The sequence below is a fragment of the Rissa tridactyla genome, chromosome 12 (genome assembly GCF_028500815.1).
Source record: "Rissa tridactyla isolate bRisTri1 chromosome 12, bRisTri1.patW.cur.20221130, whole genome shotgun sequence".
Taxonomy (NCBI): Eukaryota; Metazoa; Chordata; class Aves; order Charadriiformes; family Laridae; genus Rissa; species Rissa tridactyla.
The window spans coordinates 8,818,127-8,836,125 of NC_071477.1; the positions used below are offsets into that span (position 1 = coordinate 8,818,127).

The following is a 17,999-nucleotide window of genomic DNA, read 5'->3' on the forward strand; positions in this document are numbered from 1 at the left end:
GAAAAAAAAAAAAAGAGGTATTTTGCTAAAATTACCATAGTATAGGTTTTTCATTTGTATTACCATAGCAACAAAGGACCTTACTTGAAATGAGACTCCCCACTGCTCCGGGTGAAGTGCATAATGCTCATAAGAGCCAGCCCCCGTCCCACTGAGCTTAGAGGGGACTGTCCCCCTCCTGCATCGAGGTGCAGGAGTTCATCTGCAGGAAATTCCCTCCAAGACCAGTGCCTGCGCAGGTAAGAAAAATCAGAGGCCAAAAGTATCGTTACGTCTGTAGCCACTGGGGCACAAGAGCACATGGGAGGGGAGCGGTTTGCACTTAGGAGTCTGTGACAGAGCTCAAACTGCTGGTGGCTCCTTAACCCTGGCACCAGGGTTTAATTCGCTGCTTTAAAACGGAGATTAAACTCACACAGAGTAACTTCCACCCAGATGTCAAACACGTTTCGTTAAAAACGTGAGGTATGGAATGCTCTCCAAATCTCTGACAATCAACAATATCAGTGTGTTAATTGTCAGTGTACTTTGCAAGGGTGCCACAGGACAAGAGCACAGTTTTAGCTCTCTTGGAGTCGTTGCTATGGACTGGGGGTGAGACATGTTACGAGTTATGTTTTAATGGACACTTTTAATACCGCTTCTTTCACCAAAAAATAAATAAATACACTAAATTCCCATGGAACGGGAGAAGCACCAGAAGTTTTACTGACGATGAGAGCAGCCCGGGATGCCACCTGTGGGCAGCCCGCTGCTTCCAGCCCTCCCGGAGAGCCGCGTTTGGGGGGGGACGGCGGGGCAGGGGCGGCGGGCGGCCCCCCCGGCCCGCAGCGGGGCGGGCCCGGCCCGGCGCCCTCCCGGTAGCAGCCCGCTATTGCTGCTCGGGAGAGCTCCTCCTCCCCCGGCCCCGCCGGCAGGTCCGCGGGGCTTTGGCGAGGCACCCGCCGGTGGCCACCTCCGCTGGCGGCCGCGCGGAGGCGCGGGGCGGTGCGCGGGGTGCAGAGCCTCCCCCGCCGCCGCACCATGCGGAGGGTCGGGGCCCCCCCGCGGCCGCCCGCCCCGCACGCGCGGCCGCCCCCGCACCGCGCAGCGCCGGCGCAGCGCCGTGAGCTCGGCCCCGCCGCCGCCGTCGACCCCACGCCGCGGGGCTCCCGGCGGCCGCGCTCCCAGCCCGGCCCCGCGGGCAACTTGCAGGCAAGTTTCCAGGGAAGTTTTTCTTCCAGGAGCGGGTCGGGACCGCCTTTTGCCGCGGGAGCGGCGGGGGCTGCGGGCATCGCCCCGCGGCGGCAGGCAGAGCCCGGCCGGGGCCGCCCGCAGGTGGGGTTCCCCCGGGATCTCCCCCCCGGACACCCCCGGAGGGGTGGGCATGGCGGGGAGCGGGGCGGGCGGCGGGGGGGGGGGGGTCGTGCCGGTCGGTGCAGACGGGTTGTAGCAACAGGTTTTCTCCCGCAGCAGGGATGGAAGAGAGGGACTGTCCCCCCGCGCCGTCATTTCAGCCCGGCCCCGGGTTGCCCGTGCTGCCGGCAGCGGGAGGCGGTCGGCTGGTGAAGGGCAACCGCTCGGCTCGCCCCTGGCTCGCTCCTGTCCCGCCGCGGAGGAGGCTGACGGCTGTCGAGACTCATCCGTCGGGCTCGGTTTGTGATGCTTCGTCTTCCCTTTCCCGGCTCTCCCTCTCCCCGACTCCCGTCTCTGCGCAGTATGGAGGCTTGTGTTTCAAATTTCGGCTTCTTTGCCTAATCTGAAGGTCCTTTGTAGCTTTAATTTTAAAATAATTAAGATATGTCTTTTATATTGATCTATTTACTGACTTATGTTCATTGGGAAATAACACATCAAGTTAACTATTCTTGATAGGCAATGTATTTCTGGCAGATTTTTTTTTCATTGGAAAAGACTTGGGGGGGGGGGAACAACACGCGTAAAATAACTCTTCCATGACTACGTATCTCTTCGTTTCAGTGGCAAAATATGTATCTACATAAATAAATGACAACTCCTTTACTTTTTAAAAATATGTTTAAGAGATTGCTTTGAATGTGACTTATTAAAATGTGTTGACATAAATATATTTCACAGCAGGATAATAACTATAGTTATCCATTCTAATGTATTTCAGAATATTCTCCTGGGGATATAAGTTATGTGCAAAGTTATTTCACTTCTGATTATTATCGGCAGAATAAGGCTCAGCTTTGTAAATCCAAATACTGAGAAACATATTTGTCATAATTCAGTTTGGAGGTTGTCATAAGATGCCAAAAAGCATAACACTGTCCAGGTCAAGGAGAGGAATATACAGATATGAGTATATTTTTTCAGATTATAAGTTTTTCAGGATAGTTTCATTTCCTATTATGCATTGACCTTTGTAAGTTTTTCTTTGATTTGGCTGGAAGTTCACTTTGCAAGCAGAGTTGAAGTTTGAGATCAGTTCTCACTACATAAAAAGCTGCTTGGGTACAGCTTAAAGTATTTCAGGAGGGTACCCTGACAGTGTTGATACAGTACAGAAATCGTGTGTCAGAAGATAGCTGAATTTAACACTGCTTGAAAATACTGCTTATTTTAACTAAGGAAAGAATAAAGGAGGAAGGGTCACTAAACTGTAAAGCAGTTTCTTATGGAATTCTTTCCAAAAAGTCACTGTATTCATATTCACCCTGCACTGAAATCTGAAACTTTTTTTTTTATTTAAACTAAATTTACAAATAGTAAAAAGCAACAGAGACAAGTTCCAGGCACTGGAATTGATGGAAGAGTCTAGGGGGGGGTCGTGCATCTTCCTTGCATGCTTGTTATCATCCAGGCGCAACTTTGAATTGTCTGCATCACAGAGCAGTATCGGGACTCCGTGCAGGAGCTCTGGTTACATCAGAGATGCACTGCAGAATTCAAAATACTGCAGAGGACACTGGGGGGGGGGGTGAAATGACACTTGCAGTGGAATTTTAGCATGTTACTCATGATTTCTATTTCTTTCCGTCAGAAGGGTATCTTTAATAATTCTTTCCCCATTGTCTAGGAGTCTGGCACCCTTCCTGAATTTCGGCTGAAAGTAAGGGCAGTACAGATTTCTAATTCGATTTCTTCACCAGACATAATGGATAAGAATATCATCTTGTGCAAGACAGATTTTTAAAAAGATGTTCTATCTTGCTTCACATGCACACCACGCCATTTAGAGTCACCAAGAGCCCTTGCCATGGGCCAGTTTTTCTGTATTACCGTAGCTTCTAGAAGCCACAACAATGATCAGGATTGTATAATGTCGTAAGAGACAGCTCTTGCCCCAGTAAGCTTACAAACAAAATAGGAGACGATGCTCAGAGAGAAGTGATTTGCCCAAGACGAGAACACATTACGAGCAGGGGAGCCGGAGAGATGAACTGGGCTTCACTAACTCCCGGGCATTCAAGGGCAGAATACTATCTCGGGCAAGGAGGGACTTTACCATTGGTCCTTACTTAACCACAGCAGTTTTATTTGAGGATTTTACTGTCACAGCATATCCTTAAAGTTCATCTTGTTCAATTGTTGGGAAAATTGTTGCTAGAGGCTAATGTGTTTGTCTGACCTTCTATTCCAGTGTGTTGTCTTTAATCCTTAATGCATTTCTTACAGCCATCCCCAATTTCATTGGTCTGCAATGTATGAGTAAAACAGTTTGCTTGTTGTCTAAGCTCAGTAGCAAAAAAACTCTGTCCATTAATTAGATCTCTCCCTTCTTAAAGCAGTACTGACCATCGTCATTCTGTAGAAGCACCTTCCAAAGGAAAAGAAGAAACATACAGAGAAATGCATGGCTTTATTTTTCTCCTTCCTCCTTTCCTTCAAGTCAGGCCGTCTTTTCTATTGTCCTTTATTTCCTCCTTTTCTTCCCCCTTAGATAGGACGCTACATGTATCTGAGGGAAAGAACACGTAAATAACACATGTACAGTGTCAAATACCATAACTGCCTACCTGGGGTCTGTGGACTTGCCAGTTCTGGTTATGGAAAAAGAAGGAGGCACTTTTGTAACTGCAGTCATTCAGTGTGTTACGCAGGGGATTAATTTGTCCAACTTATTGTCTCGCACAGGTCGAGAAGCTGGAAGCGAAGTAAGAAATTCTTTTTTCTTTGCTCTGTTGTTTCACAGTTGATGCCTCAGGGTTACAGCATGTCTCTGACACATTCAGAACGTTTACATTTCCCTCTCCCCATTTCTTCCCATTGTGTCAACAATGGATGCGGTGGGAGATGAAACCAGCGACAGAGATGAGCTGCCTCCTCGTTTTTCCTGGCTGAGATTCAGAGGATAAGTTGTTGCTAACCAACATTATCTGGTATTACAGAAGGGAAAACGGTGAACAGCTCCCATTTATCCATAGTCTTATATCAGTCATAATCTTTATTCTCTTTGGGCCAGCCCTGCCTTAGACATTGTTGAGGCAGCAGGGGAAATGCTTGTGTCTAAGTTAAACAGCAGTTGCTCTAAGAAAAGGAGCCCTACATAAAGATACATCAGGTAGCCCTGTTTTCCCACGCCAAACCTATACCTTGAACTCCCAGTGGCATTACTTCTGATGATGGTACCTTGGGAAAGCTTTAAGAGGAGACCAGCCGTGGGTCATTAGGAGTGCTTCACATGATGGGACTGTGTCAGGGTAATTGCGAGTTCAACTGCTCCGTACTTGCTCTGTTCAGCACGCTAGCGCTGAGCCAGCTAGCGCTCTCCTCAGATCCCTTCATTTATCCAAGTCCTGCAGCTTTTCCAGTGGGCAGTGGCAGAGTACCATCATTTGTCATAAAGCTCCACTGATAATCCCAGGATTGGCTAGAATTTCCTAGAATGTGACTTTTTAATACAATTCCGTTTCGCGTTAATGTCATTTCTGGAAAAAAAAAGTCTTTCAGGTCAGCAGGGCTTTGCTCAGTCTTTCTTGAAGCAAGAGACAAACAGAAATCGATTGGAAGTTTATTTAAGTGCAGGCCTGCAGGATTTTGTCATCATTTGCACCCACCGGTACTTCCAGAGGAGTAGAGAATTGCCCAGCCCCTCCCGTGGGGATTTCCAGACTCGTAACTGTGGAGCAAAGGCAGAGGAACTCAGCAATACAAGCAAGTACGTAGCGATAAGGCACTGAAAGCTGAACACAGTGAAGATTTTGGCATGGAGAACAGGTTACTTGCCAAATAGCTGTTCTCAAATCACTAGCAATAGCAATAGAGATCCCGCTTTGTGATAGAAGCAAGATGACAAAGCTTACCTCTCGGCTTATCTCGGGCCAGAAAGTAGTACCACAGCTCTTGGAAGATCTGAATCACGCCTTGTCAGTTCTTGTATATTCCCGTAGGCTTTTGTTTATCCGCGTGCCCTAAAGGTAAGTAAATTAATGATTTCCTTTGGACTAAAGAGAATTAGAGAATTACAGGTGAGGAATCAGGAAATACCACTCCATCAAAGCTCACCTGGGGCCACCTGTTTGGAGCAGTACGTAAGGAACTGCTCTGTTCAGAGTAATCCCTCTGGGAAGTTTAGGAGCAGGACTGAGAGAGTATTTTACTGAAAGCAGCATTGTAAGTCCCCTTGCAGCAAAGGAAGCTTGTTGCTCTTAAACTGAAGTGCATCAGTGTGTTTTAAGTATTTTGCTGTGTGTATTCCTGGGTTTTTCTTCTGTGATAGGTATGTAACACTATTGGTGTGTTTTATAAGCCCCCGCTTCTGAAAACAACAGTTGTGTGTTTCAGGAAGTGACATTAGCAGGGGTAGATATCCTCAGGGTGCATATCAAAGGGGAGGTAAGTACAGCCAGGAAAAGAACAAAACTACGTACTGGTACTGAAGCCAATGAAGTGTAATATTTATTACTTTCCGGTGAACTCGAGGCTAGAAAGTCAGAATACTCAGGCATAATTAAAATCTATTTATTGTACAATCTACTTAATAAATAAATACTCTATCAAATGAAACTCAGCAGCTCCGCGCATTAAGCTACAGCTGAGTGCACAGATGGAAGATGTAGACGCAGAACCGTACAGCTCTCCTCTGGGTGAGCAGACTTGCAGTCTGACTTTTAAGATGCAGTGACTTTGGGAGGCAAGAAGTTTAACATTTCCAGTACCTGCTTTTTATGCCCATTCAAACTCCATGGTCACTTCGTTCCGCAGACTTTACACTAGTGTTGTGTGAGCAGAATTTGAATGTGATTTTTCGAAGTTGCCATAAGAAGTTTTTGGTTTCCTATAATCAGAGGTGAAGGCAGTCACCTTGGCGCTCAGCTACTGTTCAGTCCATTGTAAGGACAAAGACCTATTACTGCATATAGGGTGTCAGTTACAACTGAAATGGTATTCCAACGTTTATGTAGAAGTCATGGATTTCTTAACAGTCTTTTGTAGTTGAAGCCCTGAAAAGGGAGTTGTCATGCCAGTAAATGTATATAAACTTTATAAAAATATTTTATGTGATCATCAATACAAGTGGGGGTTTTTTCCCAAAATTGTTTCCATATGGCCTTTTAGGAACTAGTCTTGTACTAACTGGTTTTTAGAAGTGATATTTACTGGATTACAACAGAATTGACTTCTGATTCTTTCTATATACTTAATGAGTACTAAAATGTTTAAAAATTTATGTGTAATAGTTAAATAAAAAAAGATATAATTTCCTTACTACAAAACACACTTGAATTCTGCATTCTTATGTGATACTAGCAAACTTTTTATACTTCCATTCTGAAACAGGAGTATCCTGCCATATGCAGGGATTGTTCCTGTTTCCCTCTGTCCTCACTGGGAACTGAGACCTCTGCATCTGAGACAGGAGAAGCCCCCTGGTGTGAAAATTTGCTGAGCAGAGCTCCTGGATAAGTGACTCCTTGATAGAGTCAGTTCTGCCCAGCTGGACAAACTCAGCCTCACCAGAAAGGTCTTCTGACCATACTCAGCCACTGCTGTTTTCTTTCCAATTGTTTTTATCAGCCATATATGTTTTTGAGCTCCAATCACTACATTTGTTCCAAGCTTGAAAACAACCACTCGCTCACTCAAACCATGTATCTGTGTTTTGTTCCAGAAGACACTTGCAGAAGTAGCAAAGTGATGTGAAGTTATCTTCCAAGATGACTCTTCTACCTGGAGAAAATTCCGACTATGACTATAGTGCCCTGAGCTGTGCTTCAGATACTTCCTTCAACCACACATTCTTTCCAGAAACAGAAACCCTTAAGGGAGTCTTTTACCAAAGAGCCAAGCTAATTCACCCTCAAGAGGATCTCCTGAAAGGCTTTCACCCTGATGATCGGAAGCATCATATTATTATAAACGTAGGGGGCATTAAGTATTTGCTCCCATGGACCACGCTTGATGAGTTCCCATTGACACGTCTGGGACAACTAAAATTCTGTAACAATTTTGACGACATTCTAAACATCTGTGATGATTACGATGTGACATGTAATGAATTCTTTTTCGACCGCAACCCAGGAGCATTCAGGACAATCCTGACCTTTTTGCGGGTTGGAAAACTTCGGCTCTTGCGTGAGATGTGTGCGCTGTCTTTCCAAGAGGAGCTGCTCTACTGGGGAATTGAGGAAGACAACTTGGACTGGTGTTGTAAAAGGAGGTATCTGCAAAAAATGGAGGAGTTTACAGAAATAAATGAACGGGAGGATGACCTCATAGAAAATGAAACAACAGGTGAAACAGTAGAGGAGACAAAAATTGGCTTGTGCATGAAAAAGTTGCAAGACATGGTGGAAAGGCCCCAGTCTGGCCTCCCTGGAAAGGTCTTTGCTTGTTTGTCTGTTTTATTTGTAACTATTACAGCAGTGAACTTATCCATCAGCACCATGCCTGACTTGAGGGAGGAGGAGGAAAAGGTAAGTTAGCTTTTCAGGATGGGGAATGGTATGTGCTGGGAAGAACAGAACAAGTACAAGGTCTGATGGTGTTGTTTTCAATGGGGATTTTGCAGCTGTCTTTAGAGGGAAAAAAATAGCACAAAATATTTGAAATCTTACATGACTCTGTTCAATTATTTGTAAGAGAAGTAATGATAGCAAGTTTTATGTACAAAGAAAATTTTGTTAGTGTGCACTCTTCTGTACAACTGTATATTACCTTGGTAAGCTTTGCATTTGCTATTTAGAAAGCCTGAAATTACGGAGCAATATCTTCTGTGGAGTAAGTAGTTCCTTTCTAAGTTTTGCATTTAACTTGTTCCAGTTTTTCAATGTGTTTCCCCATAGCAACAGCTTCAATTCCTTTAATATTTTGGGTTTAAAAAAAACAACACAGAAACCTCTCTTCCTGTCACCGTACCAACTAAAATAGTTATTATCCAGTGCCGATTACAAACTCCTCCTCTTTCCTGCAGGGTGAGTGTTCCCAGATGTGCTACAATATTTTCATTGTGGAGTCTGTCTGTGTGGCATGGTTTTCCCTGGAGTTCCTGCTAAGATTCATCCAGGCAAAGAGCAAGTTTGCATTTTTGCGGAGACCATTAACCCTGATAGACATAATAGCCATTCTGCCATACTACATCACTTTGCTAGTAGACACCACTTCAGTGGGCTACAAAAAGCCCAGCTCTGGGAGCATCTACCTGGACAAAGTAGGTCTGGTCCTCCGTATTCTCCGTGCCTTGAGGATTCTCTACGTCATGCGGCTGGCCAGGCACTCCCTGGGGCTGCAGACGCTGGGGCTGACCGCTCGCAGGTGCACCCGGGAGTTCGGTCTCCTGCTCCTCTTCCTCTGCGTGGCCATCGCACTGTTTGCACCGCTCCTGTACGTCATCGAGAACGAGATGGCGGACTCGCAGGAGTTCACCAGCATCCCCGCGTGCTACTGGTGGGCTGTCATCACCATGACCACGGTAGGCTATGGGGATATGGTTCCCAGAAGCATTCCCGGCCAAGTGGTGGCACTAAGCAGCATCCTGAGTGGCATCCTCCTCATGGCATTTCCAGTCACCTCCATCTTCCACACGTTTTCACGCTCCTACATTGAGCTAAAGCAAGAACAGGAAAGAATAATGTACAGGAGAGCACAGTTCTTATTAAAAACAAAGTCTCAGATAACCAGTGCGTCACAAGGTAGTGATATTTTATTCCCCAGTATCTCTTCTGAGAATAGGGACAATGAATGAAATTTAAGTTACTATTTCTCCTGATGTCAAGTAGTGTTTTGTTGTATTGGATTCCATCTTTTTATTTGCTTTGGAAGCATTTTACAAAGGTAACTCTCATATTAAAATGAAGAAAAGGAGCTATTAACCCGGAACGGATGTGGTTTAAGTACTCTATTATTATGCTGTTTCTTCCCCCCCCAGTATAATGTATAGGACAGATCTTTCCATAGATCATACAGTGGGATTTTAGGAATTAAAAGTTCTCTGACAAAAAAAAAGAACAACCTATAATTACATACTTGACAGGCTGTTTTGCCATTTGTAATACACACTTTTCCAACCAAATCACAATGTATATAATCATTAAACAGGCTGCCATTTTTCTTGTTCTTCTTGTATATAAGTAATGTAAATACAACAAAATTAATGGCTAAATTCTCTCCCAGTAAAACGCCTTAGAGCGTAATGGAAATAACCACAGATGTTTGTCCCATTGTGTTCTTAAAAAAGCATTAAGTAAGATTTGTCATTCACACAGCAACTGTATATTTTTTGTAAGTCAGCCCTAAACATACCAGAAAAGAAGGATCGAGCTGTTTGTATCATAACCTTGCTAAAGATGTAAATACTTATAGCTTACCACCCTCAAAATTTAATTGAAGTTACAGCGTTGATCCTATCTCATAGAATGCAGTATTCCCAGGAACAAAATCTTTGAGTTTTGTAGCATTTAATGTTATTATCAAGAGGTGACTAGCTGCAGATTAAATGAAATATGCATGATAAGATGCCAGTCGTTCCCTACCATCTGTTTCCATGTTTTTACTTTACCTCAAATATGAAACAGAATTAAAAGAGGCCTGTTTCCAGGGGACACCCTACCATTACTTGGCAAATCGATGCTGCGGCTACCCATTCACATTCAGCATTTGGTTCTTTAAAAGGAGCAGAAAATATATGGTCGTGGGAAGTTGCCAATGGTGAAAAAAAGAAAATATCATTTGAGTCATGGAGTGGGGGGGTACTGACAGCTTTATACCTTACCGTCCTCAATCATGAGGACTGAAGGCTTAATTAACTATACCTTTGCCATCATTACAGACATCATAGTAATGGAGAAAATTTTAAATAGGATGTGAAAAGGCAATTAAGGTCCCAAGGCACAACCATGTATTCTTCATACGCACGTGTGTCTTGGTTCGGGTTCTCCTGCTGAAGTCAGTGGGAGCACGTGGGTCAATGACACACTCAAGGTTCGGCCCGGGTTTCTATGGAGGTTAATGGCAGACCTCCCATCTATTTCAGAGGCAATGAGACAGGCCTTGCTTAACAGCTCAGGAGAAGAAGTCCAGAACTTTACAAAAATAATTAAATCCACTTGTTTGATTTCATGTGTGCTCAGACTTAAGAGTTTCCCTTCTTTTTTTGTAAATTTACTTATTAGTTAAGAGGTAGGGGATTTTAGAAGTTCCCATCACATCTGCCAATGCTTCTCTATCCTAATTTTCAGAAATACTATTGCTTATTGGCATTTCTGCAGCAGGTTGCTAGAAATGCCAGAATGCATGATGGTTTTGTGACTTAAATTAAGGCCAAGGACATAAATATTGTCCTTTCAAAAAAAAGGTAGAATTAGTTCTCAGCCTATGCTGTTTGGCCAAGCCCATGTTACAGTGGTTTTCAGTGGTTTTCTTTTCAAATGTCTTTAAAATTTTCCAAAAAGCAAAATCTTTGAAGGTGTTCAGATATGATTATTTAAGAATAATTTCAAAACTTTTAAAAATTTACTTTACCAATAATTAGGGCTCTAGCGTTCTTCAGCCTGTTGTAGGTAAATATGCCTACGGAGTGTTACCGCAGAGTGCTAAAATATCCAGTTTAAACTCTTGGCAATTAATTATGTACCAGAGCTACGAATGTAACCAGCTTTTCACTCTTGTTCTTCAGCTTTAATTAGAGTTGGACAAAAAACAGGAACATCGTGACAAAAAAGGGACACGTTTTCCATCCAAAATACTCTTAATTTCAAAACTGTTTGATCATCTGTAGCATTGGCTTCAACACAAGTGCTATACGTCCTTCTACCTTTGTGTCAGCATTCATTATAAAAAGAACTGGTAATTAGATTAGTCCTGTGAGCAACAGTTGCTTATCTAAGAATGTGTTTGACAGGCTGAGCCATAAATAAGAAGCTCTAAGTGAATATAAGGAGAAATCAAGATTTACCAAATAAAACCCAAGCTTATTTCCATGTTGTGCTAGCTAATAAATGCTCAAGCTCCATCTACTTTCTCAACGTTTTTATATTAATGCTGATTAATTTCATGTATCGCTTTATTTTTTATTCCAAAATTATAGCTTGATTCTGAAGTCCTTGTCCAGAAAAAAAAAAAAAAAAAAAGAAAAAAATATCACCCTGAAGTTGGGTGTTGGTTGAGCAAACCTGTGAAAGCATCTTGCCTGTTGCAAGTCCTGCCTAAACCAGGAACAAATAAGCCATCCAGGATGTACCCCTATGTAATTTTGTACTTGGCAACACATTACTTGTGAGCGTATCAACATGTTTTACTATGAATCACTGTAACAAACTAGCTTCTGTTTTACAGGAGGTAATACATACTGTAGTCCTTTTGCTAAATAAATCCAGCTATACATCTTAAGAGCACAACATTCGTATGAAACCCACATGCTGTGTTCCAGCTTTTACTGTGAAGGCTGAAGGTTTAAGATGATTATGCCTCTTTACAGTATATTATCTGAAGTTTTAGTCAAATTCATGAAAATTATGGATTGATTCAAAAGCTGTTCCCAGTGACACGGCTGACAGCTACCAAGTCAGCTATCACTCCTTTTTTGCATTTTAACAGCATGTGCAGTCAACAAGAAAGTTCCAATAAAAACACTTTGTGGTTTTATGAAGTCAAAAGAACTGTTTGAATTGCCACCGGTAAAGAGTGGTGCATGTCTCCAATAGAGATAGGCTTGCATTGCTATTTATATTATCCTCTGTGTACTGCAGTAATATGTACAGTATGAATTCAAACAGCAGTAGCTGTATTAATTTTGATTAATAAAGTGTTAGGCTCTCCTTTCATTTTCATGTGCTTCTTATGGTATAGAAAGACTGTCACCCATGCTATAGGCGTGCTTGAAAACCTGGGGTTGATGAGAGACGTGAGCAGCAGTTGAGGGAGAATTTGGGCTACGAGCATCGCTAGCCGAAGGAAGCTGGCTGTGATAGGAAGATTTTCCTAGGAAATTAAACTATCTTGGTATAGAAAAATCTAGGTACCGATTCAGGAGCTTTTATAGGGAAACCTCTTTCTTGCATCTTGTCCCAAGAATCACAATCACAGCTAATTGGGACATGAGTTTAAAATATTTTAACTATTTAACCAAAGAATCTAACACATTCAGAAAAGAACAGGAAGGATCTGTGGAGACTGAGAAAGAGAAAAATCCCTGATAAAACCAGAATGTCCAGGTAAGGTGGTATATTAAATTACTTTCTCCAAAATCTTTCCCTCCTCCATCCTCTTTCCTCAAAAAACAATAACAAAAGCAATTAAAATCACTTGGTGATTGCAGCACTGATAAATGAAGACAGAGTCACAAGGCTCCTCTGCCTGTACATCAAAGAACATCATTTACAAGGTGAGTTGGAATAATTTGTATTACACTAACATTCATTATAGTTCAAGGTCTAAGGGAAACTTCTTTTTAGGGAACATATAGGACTTGTCTCCATTTGTCGCTTTTCGATTTCTTCCACTGTAATTCAGTACTCCAGATTTCCAAAGTCAGAGGCTTTAGTAGTGTCACTGAATACTCAGTGTCCAACTAATAGCAACTTAATTAGGGTCATAATTTTATTCCTACATTCATTGTGGGTCCAGAAAAATGGGGCTGTAAACCACAGTAATTAATAACAGTGTCCAATTAAACAATAAAAAAATTGTGCAGAACTGATTCACGGATTTACACATCGTCAGATGCATGTCTGGGAAGGAAAACTGGCATGCTCTATACATTCATGACTTGTGTGGGTAGAGTTTCGGTATTCAGGCTGATGCAAAAGCAAAACATTTTTGCTGTAGAACGTTCTCATTCCTACTGCTATTGCTCTCCTCTGTAACTAAAACCAAAGTTCCATAGAAATCTCCGTGAACAAAAGCTTTCCGCTCAAACAGTCCTTTAGGCTACAGACTGAGAATCAGAGTAAAAATTTGTTTTAGGCACTTAGCAAAGTGCTTGAAGTGGCCTCGTTGTCAAAAGATCTGAGTCACTACTGGGAGATATGTAGTCTTCTCTATTTTTTATTTTTTAATAGAGGGAGCCTATAATGAACTAGATCCCTAATTCAGGTGTCACATTAAAAGGCCAATGTTAGGACAGATGAATCAGAGTCTTATTCTTCAATTGCACAGAACCAACAATGTGTACCAGCGCTAATTCCACATTATTTGTCCTTTCCACATCTCGTTCACTGTGTGTGGGGACCAAGGAACGTGAAGCAGCACAAAGAATCCGGGTCCAAAGAGGTCAGCTTGTTCTTGGTCAGGGCCAGTTTGAAACAATAAGACAGCAGCAAGTATAACAGTTCTCGGGAGCTGATGCCTGACTGTATAACAGTTCTGTTCCATGCAATTACTAATTTTGTTGTTGTTGTTGTTTTGATTAGATAATTAAAAAGACTAGTAAGTTAAAACAGGAGGAAAGGAATAGATACTTCTCATAACAAAGCTACAAAATTTCACATCCCTCACTTGGGTTTGCAACAGGCTGAAAACCGGCCTGGATACTCCTAAACCTACACAGATTTAACTGACTGCATTTATCAGAAATTAAAGAAGTGACAAATGTGACTTTGAAGACTATGACATCAGTCTCTGCTCACAAGTCACTCAGTGTCATTAACCCCTAACCTGAGCAGTTGACTCTGGCCTGGGTGTCAAAGAGTTTCACCATTTTCACATTCATGACTTATAATTTTCATTTATATCAGTAGTTGCTACAAGTATATCGCCCGGTTTTTCCTGTGTTAATAGTTCTGTTGGCTACCTAATGCAAGATTTAACAGTGAATTTCACATCTATTTATCCAAAAGATGATATGGGTGCCAAAAATACAGAGAGAGAAAAAAAAAAAGCCCAAAGTAAAACGTCTCCTGAGATGGTGGAACTGTGACATCCCATAAGCACAAAGAGTGCAACCTACAGAACCCAGACAGAACTGAAAGTATGAAACTGGAGTGCACGGTACTGGCTGAACGTCACCCTCGTCAACAAAAATACACTTCTTAAGTTCTATTGCTAAAACAGAAATGCTTAACACTAGATTTACCCACTCACTGATTTACCACTTCCTCTGTGGCATTTTAACAATCCCATTTCAGCACTACTAATGATCTCAGTGTTCTAACATAGTAACGATCATATAAAACACAGAAAAGTGAAGACCAGTTTAGGTCCAAAACTTGTACTTCACTGAACCAATTCAGCTCTGTGCATGTTCTGTCTTGTCCTGTAACATTAAGAGTGTAAGTCCTTAGGACAGGATTCCTTGTTTGGTAGCTGTCAGTCACTATGTAAAATCATACACCATAAATAAAGATAAATTTCTACACCACAAATAAAGTCAAGGAGAATTTTGCCTGTGCTTCCACACTGAAAATGTTCAGAGTTTGGCCTATTAATTATTAACAATAAAACTAGACCTTCCACCCTTTCTGCTCATTGTTTTTCTTTGTCATTTTCCAGTATCTTGTATTTTCTGAAATATTCCCTAGAAATTACTAAAGACATTACAAATGCTATTAGCCCTGCCAAAAGCCTGGTGGAGAAACTGCAGGATAATAATATCAGGGGATGTTTCTGCCCCATCCAACAGGGCTTTTACTTTCTCTTTGCCTGCGGGAACTAATCCAGAAGCAAATGTCACTTGAACAGAAATAAAGTTCTGCCATAACTGGAAACACAGCAGGCCAATTAGGGTAATTAGAGCATATTTGCTACACTTTATAAATATTAATTCATTATCCCTGTAGCCCTTGTGACACAAGTTGAACAGCCTTGTGCAACAGTGAAGTCAGCTAGGGCACATAAACACATGTAACGCTGTCAAGCTAAGGTTTCAGCTTCTCCTTTATTGGGTATCCTTTTTAACGACTGCAGTTCTGTAGCCATACTTAATTAGGGTCATAATTTTATTCCTACATTCATTGTGGGTCCAGAAAAATGGGTCTCTAAACCACAATAATTAGCCTGCTCAAGTGACTGACCTGGGAAGCAAGTACTTCCCAGCCATCATCTGGCGATTGGGATTTTTAAAAAAACAAGGCCATTTGTTTCCAAAACTAGACATCTAATTTTACAGCTCTCAGTCATGCAAGTAAAGTCATCAGCAAATATAATAATGTTTATCTCTCTTTATCTTTTGAACATAACAATATAATTTAAATGGTGCCTACCACAGGAGCAAAGCTGTGTGGACTAGCAAAAGTTTCTATAGTTAATTATATATAGGATAAAGTTTTGACACAGAATTGCTGAATGATAAATTGAAGTAGTGCTGCTCATTTTCATTAGCTGTGCACCTCATGTCACAAAGAAGCTGAGTGCAATTATCCATTACTTTTATAGTGCTAGTAGTTCCTGGGTCAATTGAGAAAAAGATGACTTGGTTTCACTCATAAATAGAAGCACGTTTTGGGAACTCAAAGTAGTACTACCCTCAGGCAAATCAGATCCAACACTGTGGAATTGCAAGTGTTTTTAATTTTGGAGAGGAATGTTCCTGGGGACAACCTGAGTAAGGAAAGTCAAGACTGCAAAGAATTGCACGGCACAGTAAGTGGGTGAAATTATCTGCTTAGTAGGTGAAAGCAGAGAGCACAAATTCCATGTGGGCGTCACAGGACGAAAATGAACATGATTTGATGGGAACAGGAAAGAAGCATCAGCAACAATAGCACGAGGTAAGGCTGACATCTTCATCCCACCACAGAGGTTTCTATAAGCCTTGAAATTGCATTAATAAAACATTTCTCTAGGTGGGACTTGTGTAAACTCGTATTTGCATTTTTTTTCCCACTGACAGCAGTAACTCTTGCCAGCAACTAAAGTACTTCAAGCACTTGCACAAGACCACGATGCATATTTAAGTTTTTGCGAACTACTGGTATGCAAAGCCAAAGGGAAATTTTTCCCTGTAAATCAAAATTTGAATTTCTAACAACGAACGTTATAGTACTCAAAATGCACGACTAGCCACAGTATTGGGCAGTTCTGCTAGAAGAGTCACGAGTTACTGAAAAGCACTATAAATCCAACCTGCGTGGCACTGTTTGGGTAAAATAACGGGTTTTGATCAATGTAGAGTGGAGAACGTGCCTGATTTCAGGATCTTACATTGCCATCTACGGGCCACTCCCGGCAGTTCTCCTCTGAGTCCTGGAACCTAAAGCATCCTAAAGCATCAATCCGCACCAGTCATCTTTAAAAGGATGTCGAAAATATTTTGAGAAATTGGTTTTAAAATATAGAGGCAAATATTCAATCCCTTGCCCTCCTTGGCTTCTGCATAGAAGAATTGTACATCAATGCTGTCGTTGTTTTTAATCACAGTACAAAGGGAAAGGAAAAGAATGAGGAAACACGATAAGAACCTACAAAACAATCAGTGTTGAAAAGGCTAACAGGACGAGAACATTAAGTTTAAGCTTGTCACTATGAAAACTGAAGAAGTGATTGAGGTAACTGCATCCAAGAAATAATTACAAGAAACTTCATCTCACAAACGGTGCTTTGAATGGACTGCAGTATGGCACTAATTAAGGAGGAGATTAACACTAATCAGCGCAGCAGATGAGGAGGCCCCAACAGAACTTTGGGCAGAAAGCACAGGAAAGCAATTAAATTACTGTTTAAAAATATATAAATATGTCAATATTTAGATATTCCTTGGATCAGTGGAGCAAGAAAGAGTGACTCAAAGATGAGCCCTAGAGTTCTGAGTGTTGAAGAACAGTCTCACCTGAAACACAGGAAAAACAGAGACAACACAAATCCAGTTTTAAGAAACCGAAGGTGAAAAGGCATCTGTAGGGTGCTTTAACGAGTGCCAACTACTGTTACGCCTGTTACCTCCTACTAGTACAGTAATAAAACAGAACCTGAGAGCAGAGCTTCAAAAACATGTTTGAAATGGACAATATGTATGTCCTGGAAATAATTTCTGTAAATTCCACCTAAAACTTAGGGTTCTATCATACAGCATCTGGAATATGTCTGTGCTCTGGGTGTGCACATACATATGCATACGTGTGTGTGTGTATGTATATATATATATATTTTTAAAAAAGACAAGTTTAAGCACTCTGATGTCTTTTTTAAGAGTTGCAAACCCTTACATTGTGAAGTCAGAAATCTATTTCACAAAATAAGAACTTCCTTTCACTACTCACGAGCAGGTGAATGCCCATTTGAGTAAGAGACTTCATTTCCCAGCCAAATATATAAGGAGCCATTTTAAATTTGGAAATAACCTTTCTTTGCAAGCCGAGATTCGGTTTCCTAGCAACAGCATGAACACCTTGTGAAGAAAACTACAGCTGATTTGCACAGAAGGGCCTCGTGCCACGGGCATGGAGAAGCCACAAGAACATCAAGCTGCCGGTTTCATCTTTCGGCGACCGACAGTTAAGTGCCAGGTCAGCAAAGTCTACGGGCAACGCACACGTCAGGGAGCCAGCTATAGTTGACTACATATGCTCAACCCACGCACATAGTGTGGATTCTTCTACCTGGATTCCTCTACCTAAGCAGTCCTTTCCGGATCTTGGTTCTGGCTACAGCTCTAGCCCAATTCTAGCTTTCAACACATACTA

The 17,999-nt window shown here is 41.9% G+C and overlaps 1 protein-coding gene across 2 annotated transcripts; it reads left to right on the top strand.

The window, feature by feature from the left end:
* The first annotated feature begins 1,473 nt into the window (after positions 1 to 1,473).
* KCNG1 (potassium voltage-gated channel modifier subfamily G member 1) lies at positions 1,474 to 10,107 on the top strand. 2 transcript variants are annotated; one of them, XM_054218102.1, is made up of 3 exons: positions 1,474 to 1,634; positions 7,058 to 7,862; positions 8,360 to 10,107. In XM_054218102.1, exons 2-3 carry the CDS (start codon positions 7,104 to 7,106, stop codon positions 9,128 to 9,130), a joined length of 1,530 nt encoding a protein of 509 aa, XP_054074077.1. In that variant the 5' UTR covers positions 1,474 to 1,634; positions 7,058 to 7,103; the 3' UTR covers positions 9,131 to 10,107. The 2 variants fall into 2 exon arrangements, with proteins under 2 accessions (XP_054074077.1, XP_054074078.1); XM_054218103.1 differs by having other exon boundaries at positions 7,061 to 7,862.
* Positions 10,108 to 17,999: the final 7,892 nt, after the last annotated feature.

What these genes read in the sequence shown, in the direction of transcription:
- KCNG1 (XM_054218102.1), top strand. Translation starts at nt 7,104, where the DNA reads ATGACTCTTCTACCTGGAGAAAATTCCGACTATGACTATAGTGCCCTG. An exon ending in TGAGGGAGGAGGAGGAAAAG is followed by an intron (nt 7,863 to 8,359) that starts GTAAGTTAGCTT and finishes TCTTTCCTGCAG; the next exon opens with GGTGAGTGTTCCCAGATGTG.